The following is a 17,782-nucleotide window of genomic DNA, read 5'->3' on the forward strand; positions in this document are numbered from 1 at the left end:
TAACTCCTGAATTATATGGCAATATTATTTTAGAGGAATCTGGCCCTTGAACATATATTTATAATAACACATGGATAATGCTTGAAAAATAATGCCCTGGAATTGACTCATGATGGAAGATGACATTGCTACATTCAGTTCACACTGAGGCTTAATTCTAGGTAAAGTCAGATAATAGGCAGCCCACAATGATGGAAAAGCAGGGATACCTGTATATATTAGATACATAGGTATCCAATTAGTCCCCAAGATGGCGCGCCTTCTTCCCCCCGATGCCAGTACTTATTGTGGATTATGCTTCGCATGCCTAAGGCACATGAAGCACAATCTACGATAAGTGCCCCCTAGAACCGCGATAAGTGCAGTGAAAAACTGGTGTTTTTTGTGGGACCAATTGGATAGGGTGATAAAAAAAATGGAAAAACACCCGTTTTATGCACCCACGGCACTATCACAGGTATTGGATATCCCCCATAGGGGTTTATTTATGAAACATTGGAATGTAAAAATCGGCGCTTCTGATTGTGTTTATGCCTGATACACCTGAAACCCCATACTATTACATAAAGAACACTTATTGCTCACAAACAGTCCAAATAGTCATTTTGTTGGGTGAAGCATTATACATGAGACTGCAGCCTGTCTGTTTACAATGAACTAGTGACATCACTGAGGATTATTATTATTAGTATTTATGAGGCACTGGTTCCCAATGACCCAGTATACTGCATTATCATGCTGGAAATATGGCAGTCCTACTGCGTGTACAGTAGGTGACAAGGGCTTTTTTAAAAGATACTTTCTCTAAAATAATATCACTTTTTTCCTGTCCTACTTTAACAAGAAGCGATTGGTGAAACTATGAATAATGCTATGTAGTGGAACATTATAGACCATTCTTTATCGCAGGTCACATAATGTACACAGTATTTTACAGATAAAGCTCTGAAGAGATAGCTACTTTCAATAGAGTAAAGTAAACTCTGGCAGCATTAGTTACTGCTTGACAACTCACAATTGTGAGAAGGGACCATGTGGGTTCTATTTATCTTACTGACCATTGATACACTAAGACAGTCACTTGGTTACCAGGATTGGGATATTTTCCTGTATCCTAGTGTGAGAGAAAAACAAATGAACAGGTGTGACCTGTGCTGTTACTGCACAGAAGTATGACCACTAGCCTTGATATTAAAGATCATTTTTATGTGCAGTATCCTTTGCTTAAAGGAGAACTTCACAGATTGTAGTAGATGTAAATGACAACTGATAACCAATCATAATCAAATCCCTGTCATCATGCAGCCTTATGAATGAATTAAAGTACTTACCATAGCAATTGTAATACACCTGCTTGTATAGGGTAAAATAAGTGAACAAGTAAATCTATTAAGAGATCAGGAAATCCCTGTTATTATCACTAGATTACAACTCTGGCCCACAGCGCTGGAGTACTTGGTGCATTCATAATGTTTTAATCTAGCTACTGTATATGGAAGCTCTTTTGTGGATGACTTGTAGTGATTTGTGAGTCACAGATTTAGGTAAGAGGAGGTATATGTGGGGAGGGGTGGTCTTCAGTTTGCCGGTTGTCGGGATCCCGGCGCACAGTATACCAGCGCAGGAATCCCGACAGCCGGCATACCGACATTTTACCTCCCTCTTGGGGGTCCACGACCCCCCTGGAGGAAGAATAAATAGCGTGGGGAGCGCAGCAAGCCCACAAGGGGCTCATTTGCACTCGCCACGCTGTCGGTATGCCGGCGGTCGGGATTCCAGCACCGGTATGCTGGTCGCCGGGAGCCCGGCCGCCAGCATACCATACTACACCCTGTGGGGAGATCTCTGTATTCTCTATATGTATGGGGAAAACCTTTTTTGTTGCAAAGGCAGTGGTTCCCAAACTGTGTGCCTAGGCACCCTGGGGTGCCTCAGGACACTTACAGGGGTGCCTTGGATTGGTGATCCAGGACAAATTTAAATTATTTATGATCAGTGTAATAGGCAAAACCAGTGCTGGTGGCTGTCAATCAGACAATATTTGGACAAACAGAAGCAAATCCTGTCCCACACCACACAATTGAACCTAAGGATGACATATAAACACAATTTACTTCATTTAATATTTATTCTAAATCTCTCAATAAAAAAGTTTTGGCATAGGGGTGCCGTGAAAACAATTCTCATACTCTAGAGCGGCGTGATTCAAAAAAGTTTGGGAACCACTGTGCTAAGGTGATAAGTTTAAATGCTGTAATTTAATCATAAGACAGCAGGAAAATTGATGATAAAGATATTATATTTGTAGATTAGGCTAGAAAAATCTATTTTAAAAATACAGTTACTAGCCCAAGTTTCAGGGGATAAATCTATACAACTAAAGCAAGAAGAAAGAGTAAATTGTTATTGATATTGCAATATTATAAACACTCTGTACTTCTGAAGTAGAGCTACAGAGGTGATATTTCTATTTAACATGGAGATAATTTCTGACCATATTAAGGAGGAGATGTATCAAGGCTTCTAAAGAGGACATGGGGAGAAGTTGCCCATAGCAACCAATCAGCTTGTAGCTATCACTTATCAAGTAGAATCTATAAAATTAAAGCAGCTGATTGGCTGCTATGGGCAACTTCTCCCCCTGTTCTCTTTAGAAGATTTGATACCTCTCCCCCTAAGAACAGCCTCTTGGTGCTCTGATTCCCAAAATCAGAAAGGTCTGGTCTTGGTGTGGGTTGGAGTGGGGTGTGGTTTAGGCCGATTGCGGGAGGAGCTTGTTTTGCCTCAGTTTCCCTTTTAGAATGTTGTATGGTATGCTTGAAGACTACTACTTCACTGGGGTTGGTGACACCCAGTGTGCCAAATAGACCATGCGTGCATTGCCAAAAACGTTAAGCTTTGTATGAAGGGGCGTGGCCTTGTGGGGCGCCCATGTTTTTATCACTCTGGGGGAGTGTCCAGTACGCCAAGAGGTGCTGGGCTTCCCCTTTCCTCTTCAGTGACTGGGACTCGGGCACCACACAATAATGTCACAATGCAGTAAATGGATCCCAGTCATCAAGGAGAAGCCAACATTTTGATGTCACCCCCTCAGATGGTGACAAAGCCGGCCCTAACCAATATGATGCCCAAGGCAAGATTTTGGCTGGTGCCCCCTAGCACAGAAACTAGTTCCGCCTCTGACCCTGTACTCCTTTCCCAGCACCATTACCCCTCACCCATAGCAGTCCTCATTTTGGTGCTCCTACCTCCTATATTTTAAATAGGAACAGTGTGCACAATCGGTGCGCAGCCCAAAATGGGGCGTGTTCTTGCTGGGAAGGGGCATGGCCACACAATAATATCCCCAGTTGAAATTAGGCCACACAGTACTGCAACTATATTCACATTATTTCATGCAATAGAATCTCTTATTCACGTTACATCACACAGTAGTACCACATTACTCCTCACAGTAGTGCCCCTTATTTACATTACACCACACTATATTGCTCTTTATTCACATTAGACCACACAGTAGTGCCCTTTCTATATGTTATACCACAAAGTAGTACATCTTATACACATAATGCCACACATTAGTAATGCCTTTATACACATAATACAACACAGTAATGCCCTTTGCACATATGCCACACATTATTAATGCCTTTATATGCAAAATGATACACATAATGCCCCTTACACATATGCCGCACATAAGTAATGCATTTTGTAAGCAGATAGAGCCACAGTCCCGCGCAGAATATAGGCATGCCACATATCATTTTAATCAGCCTTGTGCCCCTAGGCATTCCAATTGCCCTAGGCATTTGCCTAGTTTGCCTGTGCCTAGGACCGGCTCTGGATGGTGACACCTAGTGTTGTCCTTACCCCCCTAGTGATGTCTCTGCGACTCAAGTCACTGACCATGATCACAGTTGCTACAAGAAAATAGCACACAAAACCTGAATAATAGCCCACTCTCATTTACACCATAAGTTTTTCATATCCCCATCTACTACAGTGTGCCTTCTGTATCACAGTAGCTTTAACTTGCCAAAACTACTTCAAACTACTGTTGATATAGAATAAGTAACTTTTCAAAATATTGTCTAAGGCTGGGTATACACTACACTAGGACGACTGGCAATCGGGCCGATGGTCGGGGTATACACTAAGCGATGTAATGAAGGATAGAACATCTCATTCCATCCTTCATTACACTGCACTGGGTCGCTCACAGTATCTTCCGGTTAGCCACGCATGTGACCCATGGGAGCACGCAATCATGGGTACACATTAGACGATCAGCATGATTTGTCATTTTGATACGGAAATCAGGCCGATATCATCTAAGTGTGTACCCAAAGTAAGTTTTCTTGCTTTTCCAAATGCTTGCCCAAGATATCATAAGACTGAAGAAGAGTGTCATAATTCTGTAACACTCACAAGTTTGCTAAATTTTATGCTGTTCAATGTGTATTTCACAGGAATCATTCCCTGTGAGATTTGCTTCTATATGTATTACTGTATGTGCATTGTTTTTTATGTAAAGCGCTTTGAGTCCTGTTGGAGAACGAGCGCTATACAAATACATTTTTTATTATTATTATTATTATTATCATTATTATCAGGGCTGTTTCTAGCCAATTTGGCTCCCAGTGCGAGATTTAAAAATGCGCCCCCCATGACATTAAAAAAATGTGCCTCCCCTCCCCCCCCCCCCACACACACACACACAGATAAAAAAAACACTTGCGCGCGCACCCGGCAAGGGGGTGTGACCTCATCTAAATGGGTGTGGCCTCATTTAAATGGGCATGGCCTCGTCTGAAAAGACTACCTCACAATCCAGTTTTTGACCCTGCTCCAACAGATCACGACCACCACAGGAAAAAAAATTCTACCATATTAAGCCCCACACAGTAATGCCCCCTGCACCATATTATGCCACACACCGCAATGCCCTTGATACATTAAATCCCCACACTACGGCAGGCAAGAGTCCCCATTTCACAGATTACGGCAGGTGTCCCCATTTTACACATTGAGAGAGAGAGAGAGAATACTTACAGAGGCGATTACCGCTCTTCGGCCCGCCTCACCAGTCGCTCCTCGCGCCGACCTTTCCCTCTTCCTAACTTGGATCCCCATCTGTACTCCGCTCGGGGGGGGAGTTTTGCGGAGTGACGGGGTTGCGTCGTGACGTAACGACGCAACCACGTCATTCCGTGACATTCCGCCCCCCGAGCGGGTTACTTGGGGAGAAATAGGAGGGGGAAGCAGGGAGCCACAGTTAGTGCCGCAGCGGGCGCCCAGTGCGGTTGCACTGCTCGCCTGCCCCAAGAAACGGCCCTGATTATTATTATTATTATATATTCACATGTAACTTGTTTCTAACGGTACAAATCATGCATGAATGCATTTATAAAACATACAAAAAAACTACAGTATATGTTATACCGCTTTTAGACTAAAATCATGAGTCGCAGCCGAGAGCCTGACACGGGTGCTACCCAGCTGCGACCAGCGTCAGTCCCCTTTCCCACTGCAGCCACCAACCCGGCATATTGCCGGGTTGGTGACATTGCCGGTTACGGGTTGGAGCGGCGCTTGGAGATCATATGATCTCCCACCGCTGCCTGTACATCACTGTTAAAGGGAAGCCGGGTCGATTCGACTCGGCTCCCGTTTACACTGCACACTTTGTCGGGTTCAACCCATGTTCAATCCTGCAAACTACCCGGTTTATTCCAACTCGACCCTTTTACACCAACAAGCAACACTGTTTGGTGGTTGCACACTTATGTGTCCAGGGCCCTCATTCCGAGTTGTTCGCTCGGTATTTTTCTTCGCATCGCAGCGATTTTCCGCTAATTGCGCATGCGCAATGTTCACACTGCGGCTGCGCCAAGTAAATTTGCTAAGAAGTTTGGTATTTTACTCACGGCATTACAAGGGTTTTCTTCGTTCTGGTGATCGTACTGTGATTGACAGGAAGTGGGTGTTTCTGGGCGGAAACTGACAGTTTTATGGGAGTGTGTGAAAAAACGCTACCATTTCTGGGAAAAATGCGGGAGTGGCTGGAGAAACGGGGGAGTATCTTGGCGAACGCTGGGTGTGTTTGTGACGTCAAACCAGGAACGACAAGCACTGAACTGATCGCACTGGAAGAGTAAGTCTCGAGCTACTCAGAAACTGCACAGAGAAGTCTTTTCGCAATATTGCGAATCTTTCGTTCGCAATTCTGCTAAGCTAAGATTCACTCCCAGTAGGCGGCTTAGCGTGTGCAATGCTGCTAAAAGCAGCTTGCGAGCGAACAACTCGGAATGAGGGCCCATGTTATATGCTGGTGGTGTAAAAGGGGTATTACATTGCAATAAGCTTGGTCTAGAGGGAGGATTGTTAACAAACTTAAACAGAATACATACCTGGGAAAAGTAGAGAAGAAAGTACTGCAGCCTAGCATTTAGTAACTGCCTTTATCCAATGAGAGACTTTCTTTTATTAGTCTCACATGCAGGAAACCAATGAAAGCAGATACAGGTTGAGTATCCCTTATCCAAAATGCTTGAGACCAGAAGTATTTTGGATATCGGATTTTTCCGTATTTTGGAATAATTGCATACCATAATGAGATATCATGGTGATGGGACCTAAGTCTAAGCACAGAATGCATTTATGTTACATATACACCTTATACACACAGCCTGAAGGTCATTTTAGCCAATATTTTTAATAACTTTGTGCATTAAACAAAGTGTGTGTACATTCACACAATTCATTTATGTTTCATATACACCTTATACACACAGCCTGAAGATAATTAAATACAATATTTTTAATAAATTTGTGTTCTAAACAAAGTTTGCGTACAATGTGCCATCACAAAACAAAGATTTCACTATCTCAGTCTTACTCCAAAAATTCCGTATTTCGGAATATTCCGTATTTCGGAATATTTGGATATGGGATACTCAACCTGTACTACATCTAATAGCATACATTTGGCAAATCAGTATAAACAGAGGCAGAATTGTGTAAAATAATAATAATAATAATAATAATAATAATAATACAGATTGAGTATCCCTTATCCAAAATGCTTGGGACCAGCAGTATTTTGGATATCGGATTTTTCCGTATTTTGGAATAATTGCATACCATAAGGAGATATCATGGAGATGGGACCCAGGTCTAAGCACAGATGCATTTATGTTTCATATACACCTTATACACACAGCCTGAAGGTCATTTTAGCCAATTTTTTTTATAATTTTGTGCATTAAACAAAGTGTGTGTACATTCACACAATTAATTTATGTTTCATATACACCTTATACACACAGCCTGAAGGTCATTTAATGCAATATTTTCAATAACTTTGTGTATTAAACAAAGTTTGTGTACACTGAGCAATCAAAAAACAAAGGTTTCACTATCTCAGTCTCACTCAAAAAATTCCGTATTTCGGAATATTTGGATATGGGATACTCAACCTGTAATATAATAATAATAATAATAATAATAATAATAATAATAATAAACAATTTAGAAAGATACTTTGGGAGATATGTGAATATTCTAGTTAAAAGAGAAAAAAAATTCTCTTTATATGACTCACATGTTAGAAACTCAATCCCCATATCTTCCAAAACCAAACAACTTTTTTATTAATATGCTAAAATCTACTTTGCTGTAAGCCCAGTGTGCTTTGTAAGCCTAACCTATTTCATAGAGTGGAATATTTCCAACAAGAACAAAAGTGCTAAACATTTTTTTATCTCCACAAAATGTATAGATTACCATTTGTTTGCGTTTCTACCCATGCACTTATTATTTCGGCAGAAGCTTTCAAATCTTGGAAATTCACCAGCTTTATTTCACTCTTGAAAAAATCTCTGTTGCTATGGAGATACTGCTCCTTCACGTGGAAGCCTTCTTGAAGGTAGAGGGCATTTGCGAGATTAAATGTAAATTCTTTATTTTCTTCTGAAATGACTGCAAGCAGCTTTCGGAGCCTGACAAACTCCTCACCTACAGAACACAATTTGTGTGTTAGTGGATTTTAATGATCAAAACATAAAAAAAAAAAAAAAAATGTCTAGAAAGCTGTTTAAGACTAAACTTTATCTTTAAGAATGTATTTTCTCATTCTTGCCTTGACATCACAGAGTTTACCAGACTTTAGGACTAATTCAGGGTTGATTGCAAAACAACATTTTCCTCTAATGGGTAAAACCATGTGCACTGCAGGTGGGGCAGATATAACCAGGGGTTAAAGTGCGCCGGAACAGGGTGGAACTGCTTTCCGTCAGTTCCGCCTCCTCCGGCTTACCTCACCCGATGTGTGCTGGCGCCGCATTGAGATGCCGGGCGCCCGCTGAGATTGTGTTACCAGCGGCGCCCGGCTCTCCCTGCACAGCGGAAGCCGGTGGCAGGAGCGCACTACTGATCTCCGGCTTCCGTCTCCCGGCTCTGTCAGTATGCTCTATGAGAGAGGCGCAATGACATGTATCATAGTGCTGGGGAGCCGGACGTCAGGAGGTTCACAATGGTCGGACGCGGGGGCGGGGCTTGGTAGGTATGATGATTTTTTTTTTTTTTTAAACATGTGTGACTGCTACTGGGGGCTAAACTACAGGGGGGCTAAACTACAAGGGGCAAACTACAGGGGGGCATTACTACTGGGGGCTAAACTACAAGGGAGCTAAACTACTGGGGGCATTACTACTTGGAGCAAACTACTGGGGGCTAACTACAAGGTGGCAAGCTACTGGGGCATTACTACTTGGGGCAAACTACATGGGGCTAAACTACAGGGGCGCATTACTACTGGGGACATAACTACAGGGGTATTACTACTGGGGGCATTACTACTGGGGGCATAACTACAGGGGCTAAGCTACTGGGGGCATTACTACTTAGGGCAAACTACATGGGGCTAAACTACATGGGCTAAATGACTGGGGGCATTACTACAGGCGACGTTACTACTGGGGGCATTACTACACAGGGGCATTACCATTAAGGGCATTACTAATGGGGGCACTACTAATGAGGGCATTGTAAAGGGAGCACTTAATAAGGGGAATCACTCCTGGGGACATAAGGGGCACTACTACTGGGGGCATTGCATAAGGGGCACCACTACTATGGGCTCTATATAAGGGGCACTACCACTGTGGGCACTACCAGTATAGTGGACATTGCATAAGGAGCACTACTACTGTGGGCATTGTAAAAGGGGCACTACTGCTGTGGGCATTGTGTATATTGGGGTGCTACTACTGTGGGCATTATTACTATTGTGTGACCATGCCCCTTTCTTTTTGAGATCACACCTCTTTCATACCTTTATTGCATGGCCGTCAGGGGGGGGGGGGGGGTGAGTTCCACCACCTCTCTAGGACCACTTTAAGCACTGGATATAACATGTACAGAGAGTTAGGTTTGGGTGGGTTATATTGTTTCTGTGCAGGGTAAATACTGGCTGCTTTATTTTTACACTGCAATTTAGATTTCAGTTTGAACACACCCCATCCAAATCTAACTCTCCCTGCCCATATTATATCTGTCCCTCTCCCCCCCCCCCCCCCCCCCCCCCCCACTGCACAAGGTTTTTCCCATTAGAGAAAAATGTTGTTTGGCAATCAACCTTGAATTAGGCCCTTTATCCAAATGGTGCTCAAGTTATACTTTACCACATGTTAGAATAGCCACCATTAGTAAAATGTTTAGGTTATAGGCTAAGTAAGACATGTGGTGGGACAACAATGTTTGTCACTGTATCAGAAACACAATTAGCTCTTGCTCTGTTACCAGAGTAGCTGCATAGTAATACAGTACAGGGTATTTTTATTCCACCTCAAAGACGTGAAGAACTTGATTTACTGATTCATTGGAAAACTCATCCAAGCCTATGTTCTGTCCTTTAGGAGATCTTGCTATATAGACATAATTGTATAACTTGCAACACATATTGATTCGAAAGGCTATGTGTTTGATCTGTGTTATCACAGTGTAAAGCGAGCAGGATGCCTTTGGATTTGTTGCAACTTAAGGCCTTCACACTGAACTCAGAGGAAACAAGAAGACATTAAAGTTAATGGACTCCGTTTTACCAAACATGTGCAGCCAGCAGATATATATATATATATATATATATATATACATACATATACACACACATATATAAAACATTGAATACCATCTCTCTCATACATATATATATATATATATATATATATATATATAAAATATATGACATATAGTGTAGCACAGCAATTTGCTATTGCATGTTGCATGTTACAATGATGCAGGGAAGCCATATGGAGATGTGTGACTACCGACCCTTGAAATTGCTGCTATATCAGCTGGAGGCCAGTAGGCTATGGAGCACAATAACATATTGCCCATCAGTAGAACTGCAGTCACTTAGGTAAATATAACTAATATGTTTCAAAGTCCCAATAAATGGTGTGAGCAATCGTTTGTTTTATTACATGCTTGAAAAGTTAATGAAGTACACTAATTATTCTTATTCTGACATGGAATCAGCCTAGTACTATATATACTTTTAGTTATTTATATAGCATATACATTTCCCACCACTCTTACAGAGACTATTTCACCTGTTCAGATCAGTCCCTGCTCCAGTACTGCTTACAATCTTTATTCCCTATAACATGTAAACACAGGGGTGGACTGGCCCACAGGGATACATGGAAAACACTCGGTGGGCCCCACTGCCTGTGAGGCCACCTTCTCCTCTAGGGATCATGTTCTAGACCAGGGCTGGCCAAACCGGTCCTCGAGATCTACCAACAGTTCATGTTTTCCAGACCTCCTGGGGATCTGTAGGATTGTCAGTTAGGAATGAATGCAGCACATCTTAATTAGTAATGACTACACCTGTGCACTAGCTAGGTGGTCTGGAAAATGTGAACTGTTGGTAGATCTCGAGAACTGGTTTGGCCAGCCCTGTTCTAGACTATGCACTTGAGTTATACATATGTCTAAACTGCATAGGGCTATGGTGTATTCACTACAGAGCATTGCTGTTATCATCATGCATGCACTAACAGTATTTACTATAAACATTCATCAAGGGGCCCATGCACTCTCTACTAGCTAGCCAAAATATCTGGGGTGGCTGACCACACCCAAAAGCATGGGCCCCCACCACTGCATTTTCCTGGTATGCCCCAGTAGGACACTGTGTACACACAACAGATTTTTGAAATGTGGGAGACAACCAGCGTAACTGGAGGAAATCTATGCAAACATAGGTAGAAAGAAACAAACTCCACACCGGACACGGAATTCAAATCTTGACCTCGGTGCTGTGAGACTGTAATTCTAACCACTGCGCCATCTGTGCTGCCCAGCGCAGGGTATGTATTAACCTGGATGCAAGTCACGAACCCCAATATACCCCAAAACTTTGGATCTTGCACAATGCTATAATGTAGGTCACAGGTTCTCAAACTCGGTCCTCAGGACCCCACACGGTTCATATTTTGCAGGTCACCTGTAGATTTTTAAAATGTGACAGTTTGTGATACACAGTGCAGCTGCTGGATGACCTGGAAAACGTGAACCGTGTAGGGTCCTGAGGACCGAGTTTGAGAACCACTGATATAGGTTATCTGGAAAGGGTAACCTTGCTCACTTTTGTTGGTAATAAAACGAGGTGTGAACAATATGAGCGAGGTTTGCCTTAGAATTACCCACAGGGACCTTGCACTTAACTAAATCTCCCCTTTAATCTAGAAAATGAGTAAATGCCACAGCCACATTTAATATACAGAGAGCATATTATAATTAGTGCGTGACTTTAATATCTGGTGTCACATCACCAACACCAGTCTTTTCCTGAAGAAAAAGTACAGAAGTCCCTTTTGCATCTCATCTCTAGTTTGTACATTACTTTGTGGTGCCTGTGATAGTTAGATCTAATCAAATATGTTCAACTTTTGATGTAAAACTATTTCCTACAGCCATATGTTACAGAGAATAAATGATTTGTTGACACATAGTTAGCCAGCCTGTCTCCATACAACAGACAATGTGCTATGAATTGATAGTCCTGTCAGTCCCAAAAAGACCATTACTCCATCCAATTTTTGGATGTATTCACCTATGATTGATATCCTGTCCAAAGATGATTGCAAAACAAATAGGTTACAGTTACAGACCAGTCTTTTTCATCTCTCCTGAGTTCTGTGCTCTGAACTAGCCCACTGATACATTAACATTATTGGCTTCAGAGAGATCAGACCCCCCCTTTGCTGACAATATAAAGAAGCATTGATTAGCGTCCTTGTATCTACAAAAAAACCATGTAGAAACTATGGGATGGGGAATAATAAAATGTAGACTCACTTTCTTGATTTCCCTGAAGTTTTAGAACATCCTTTATTTGATGTGATGTTGTTCCTTTTGCTCCCAGTTTTATCATTCCTAGAATCAAGGTAGCGCCAAGTGGGGAAAAAATAATGTTCTCTTCTGTATCAAATGAACGTATTGCCCGATGCAGATCCACAGCAAATTCAGTAATGGTGTCTCCCCAGAGCCTTGGAGCTGTGCTAGTTATACTAACTCCGGCCAGAGACAAAACAAACAGCAATATGAAGGGTCTTCTCATTGTAATACAATCGCCAAGTACTCTTCTGGGTCCTGAAATGGAAATTACATAATACAAAAACAAAGGGCATTACAAGATTGCCATTTTCTCTTACGGTCTCTAAACGATTTGCTGAATTGGAATTCAGCTATCTTTGTCCAGAAGTCAAAATACAATATTATATTCCTTTACTCTTTTGCCAACTTCTGGTATTTAAATGTATACCTTTCCACTTACAACAATATATTCCTATTTATATATTAATAGAGATTCTGCATTACATTAAAGTAATTTTAACCCCGTTATGTAATTTTTTTGGTAGGCGTCGTTACATGGGAATAGTGAGAACTTGAGACTGGAGTACTTTTAGCAGGGATTTTCCCCCATCAATATTGTTACTTATTTTTGTCTACATTTTTTTCTACTTACTTTTAGAACAGCTCAGCAGTTCCCCTGATGAGAAAAGTAAATGTCTCTGTCGTGCAGTGGGAACAGGTATAGCATGTTTAATCTGTCAGGCCAATGATTAATTTCTTAAATGTCACAGTATGTTTGTGGACATTGCTATCTAGAAACTTTTAAGCTGAACTTAAATCTTGCTGCAGAACGTACAGTAAGTGTACTTATTTTATTACATTATGTGAAAAACTTTGTTAAGCCCCGTAAAATTTGTTTATCATAAAGTCCACTTGGATGAGTGTTTATAAAGTATTATTACTGTCTGAAAACTATATTTGTATAAATGGTGATTCTGAGTCATCACTTAAAAGCATTCATTTAGAAAACTCAGGGGGATTAATAAACCTCTTACTGCAAATTATTATAGCAATGAGAGGTCACCCCAAATTTGAAGACTTTATATATTATCTGATAGTGAGCTTACTCCCTTTGTACTATCATTATCATTTACTGTAGGTGTTGTATTACTACATACAGTATATTACTATATATATTGTTACCAATCTACCAAATTACTATTATTGCAGTTGGTTTGAAAGGCACCCCAGTACTCTGCAGGACAGGACAGAGGAAAACAGAATATTTGGATACTGTCCCGCAGCTCCACCCACGAGCCGCAGTGTCCCATAATGGGGGGTTTGGTTGGGAAGCTCCCTCTTACCCGCTACTCTTCTTAGCTTAGCAGATTCCGTATGCACATGTGCGGCATCTATTCAATGGACAGAGGGACTGGGGGAATGTCAGCAGCTCCTGGAGTGCTGGCTATGCCCCCAGCATGATGAAAATGGGAGGCGACTCACGGGAATGGCATTTTCTGTGAACCCATGCCCCTTTTTCAACATGCACTTACGTTGTGTACACTACATTTACTTAAAAGTTGGGAGGTATGGGGACATACAAGCTTACAAGATAAATAAAACCAAGTGTAGAATGGGCCCTGCTGATGGGATCCAGTCATGTGACTGGCGCTCGGGATCCCGGCAGTCACCATGCCGATGCCAGGATACCACCCACTTACCTGCCCAACAGTCGGCATGCCAACTGACAGGGACTATATCCACGACACCCATAGAGTGGGAATAGAACCTGTGGCGAATGCAGTGATTCCCCAAGCTTTGTTGCACTCACATTTATAATGAGTGATAAAAAGATTGTCACTTGTTAAATCTCCACGTATATTAGGTCATTGTCTAAAAGTTCTATATTTCAACTAAGAAGCTTAATATAAAGATGGGTTGTGTCTGTTTTGGTTTAGTTGGAATTGGTGACTTACAGTATTCCAGTAGGTATAATTTAGTTAAAGCTTAGTGTGGCATATTTTGCAGGCAAGCCATTAGGCTACCTAAAATGTATAGTACTTTATTTATTGGGAATAATTGGGACACTATTCATTGCTTACAATTAGCCCTTATAGCTTATTCCTTCCAGCTCCAAACATATACTTCTTCCTAAGCCAAACAGAATTACATATACAGGTTGAGTCTCACATATCTTACTCCCTTCCCTCTCTCAGATCATAACCTTATCACCTGCATGCTCTCCTCCATTACTTCAAACTGAATGTCAATTAAGTCCTCCAATCTACCTCAAACCTGCAGAAATATTAATGCTATCCATTTTCAAGACCTTGCCTCTCTGCAACAGCTACTCTCATCTATGTCTTCATTCACTTCTCCAGAGACGGCTGTATCACACCTGACTGTAGAAATAGCCTTTGTTACAGTGGCTCCAGCCACCAATCACACTCCATGTAGGCCTAGACGTCAACTGTGGCATGCTAAATTCACTAGAAATCTCATACTCCAAGTGATTTCCTCACATATAAGACTATATACCACTCCTATTGTAATGCCCTGCACACTGCCAAACATACAGTATTTCCAAACTCTCATCTTTCCTCAAGCCTCTAACCCTAAATGACTGTTTAATACATTTAAATCACTTCTCAACCCTCCCTTACCCAACCCACCAGCTACTATGAATGCACAAGATCTTACTTCCTACTTCAATGACAAGATTAATACTATCCAAGATGAAATGGTATGCTCTTCCTCAGCCAGTGACCTGCTCAATTTCCTACCTGAACCCTCTGGCATCTTCTCGTCATTTGATCCCACAAATGAAGATGAAATATCAACACTCTTGTCATCCTCCTACTCTACTCCTCTTGATCCTATACCCTCACAAATAAGTAAAGCTTTGTCTACTGTGCTCAGCCCAAATCTGTAATCTTTCTCTCTAATGGTTTCGCTCCTTCACAATTCAAGAATGCAGTGAAAACTCCAATTCTGAAAAAATAAAATTCTGACCCAAACACTCTCTCAAACTACTGTTCGCTCCTCTTCGCTGTCTCTATCAGTCAGAGTACCACAAGGCTCAGTCTTAGGCCCTCTGCCTTTCTCAATCTATGCCACATCTCTTAGCAAACTAATCAACTCTTTCAGATTTCAGTATCATCTGTACGCAGATGAAGCTTAAATCTACCTATCCACCCCAGATTTTTCCCCATCTGTATTGGTCCATATCACTGAATGCCTTTCTGCCGTTTCATCTTGGATGTCACCTCGCCATCTCAAACTGAATATTTCCAAAACAGAATTGATTACATTTTCACTGACCAATTGTAGGTACCATCCTGATAATCTCGCTGCCTAGGTGTCATCCTTGAGCTGTCCTTTGTTCCTCACATTCAATCTGTCTCAAAATCATGTTACATGCATCTAAGAAACATATCCAAAATACGGCCATATCTTACACAAGACACTGCAAAAACTCTAATCCATGCTCTCATTATCTCCCGCATTGATTGTTGAAATAGTCTTGTACTGGTCTTACCAGGGCCGGTGCTAGGGTGTTCGGCGCCCCCCTGCAAACTATAAATTTGCGCCCTCCCATATTCCTTTGGCGCGCGCCGGGAAAAGGGGTGTGATCTTCAAGTAAGGGGCATGGCCACACAATAGTACCCCCATTTAAAATTACGCCACAATGTAGCACAATCTTATTCATCTTATACGTAATGCCCCACCCGTAGTAGTAGCGTCCTTATATGTAATGCACCCCAGTAATAGTAGCATCCTTATACATAATGCCCCCCAGTAGTAGTAGTGTCCTTATACATAATGCCCCCCCAGTAGTAGTAGCGTCCTTATACATAATGCCCCCCGGTAGTAGTAGTGTCCTTATACATAATGCCCCCCCAGTAGTAGTAGTAGTGTCCTTATACATAATGCCCCCCCAGTAGTAGTAGCATCCTTACACATAATCCCCCCCAGTAGTAGTAGCATTCTTATACATAATGCCCCCTCCCGTAGTAGTAGTGTCCTTATACATAATGCCCCCCAGTAGTAGTAGCATCCTTATACATAATGCCCCCCAGTAGTAGTAGCGTCCTTATACGTAGTGCACCCCCAGTAGTAGACGCGTCCTTATACGTAATACCCCCCAGTAGTAGTAGCGTCCTTATACGTAGTGCACCCCCAGTAGTAGAAGCGTCCTTAAACGTAATTCCCCCCTAGAAGTAGTAGCGTCCTTATACGTAATGCCCCCCCAGTAGTAGTAGTGTCCTTATACGTAGTGCACCCCCAGTAGTAGTAGCGTCCTTATACGTAATGTCCCCCCAGTAGTAGTAGCGTCCTTATACGTAATGCCCTCCCAGTAGTAGTAGCGTTCTTATACGTAATGCGCCCCCAGTAGTAGTACCGTCCTTATACATAATGCTCCGCGCAGTAGTAGCATCCTTATACGTAATGCCCTCCCCTCAGTAGTAGCATTGTTATACGTAATGCCCTCCCAGTAATAGTGGCGTCCTTATACATAATGCCCCCAAGTAGTAGTATCGTCCTTATACGTAATGCTCCCCCCAGTAGTAGTAGTAGAGTCCTTATACGTAGTGCACCCCTGTAGTAATAGCGTCCTTATACGTAATGCCTCTCCCCAGTAGTAGTAGCGTCCTTATACGTAATGCCCCCCACAGTAGTAGTAGCATCCTTATACGTAATGCCCCCCCCAGTAGTAGTAGCGTCCTTATACGTAATGCCCCCCCCAGTAGTAGTAGCGTTCTTAAATGTAATGCCCCCCCAGTAGTAGCGTCGTTATACGTAATGCCCCCCCAGTAGTGGCGTCCATAAAGCGCGCGCACAGACATACCTCACACACACACACACACACACACACACAATTCACACACATACACACCCACCATATACACACACACACTTCTCTCTCACCCTCCACTTACCTAAGCCAGTCTCCCTCTGTACAGCAGCCTGGTCCGTGTAGCTCCGCCCCTTCTGGTCGTTTAGCCACGCCCCTTCCGTCCCGTGTAGCTCCGCCCCCTTCTGTCCCGTACTCGGCGCTGTCACACAGCACAGGTGAGGGGAGGGAGGAGGCTTTTCATGCTGCAGGTGCCCGCTGCCAGTGCCTGTCATACAGTGACAGACACAGCACTGGCAGGAGCAGCAGGAGGGGGGACAGGACGGCGCAGCAGGGAAGGGATGCAGAGCAGGGGAAGCGCCTATCCGTCCCAGCGCCTCCCTGCACTGCATCCCTTCGCTGAGCGGGTAGCGCCGGGCCTGGGTCTTACCAAAAAGAGACTCTCGCCACTACAATCCATTCTGAATGCAGCTGTGAGGCTAATCTTCCTCACTAGACGTTCATAGTCTGCAGATCGACTGTCAGTCCCTCCATTGGTTACCTGTATTCTACCATATGTAA

General features: G+C 42.6%; 1 protein-coding gene across 1 annotated transcript in view; it reads right to left on the minus strand.

The window, feature by feature from the left end:
- The window catches only part of SERPINI2 (serpin family I member 2), an 85,702-nt gene extending 71,597 nt beyond the window's left edge, over window positions 1-14,105 (minus strand). The window contains exons 1-4 of the mRNA XM_063919284.1: window positions 14,088-14,105; window positions 13,040-13,121; window positions 12,370-12,669; window positions 7,789-8,019 (exon numbers count right to left, since the gene is read on the minus strand). Coding sequence (XP_063775354.1) covers window positions 7,789-8,019; window positions 12,370-12,669; window positions 13,040-13,121; window positions 14,088-14,105 — 631 coding nt within the window. The remainder of the gene's footprint in view (window positions 1-7,788; window positions 8,020-12,369; window positions 12,670-13,039; window positions 13,122-14,087) is intronic.
- Window positions 14,106-17,782: the final 3,677 nt, after the last annotated feature.

This window comes from Pseudophryne corroboree, chromosome 4, assembly GCF_028390025.1.
Source record: "Pseudophryne corroboree isolate aPseCor3 chromosome 4, aPseCor3.hap2, whole genome shotgun sequence".
In the NCBI taxonomy this organism is placed as follows: Eukaryota; Metazoa; Chordata; class Amphibia; order Anura; family Myobatrachidae; genus Pseudophryne; species Pseudophryne corroboree.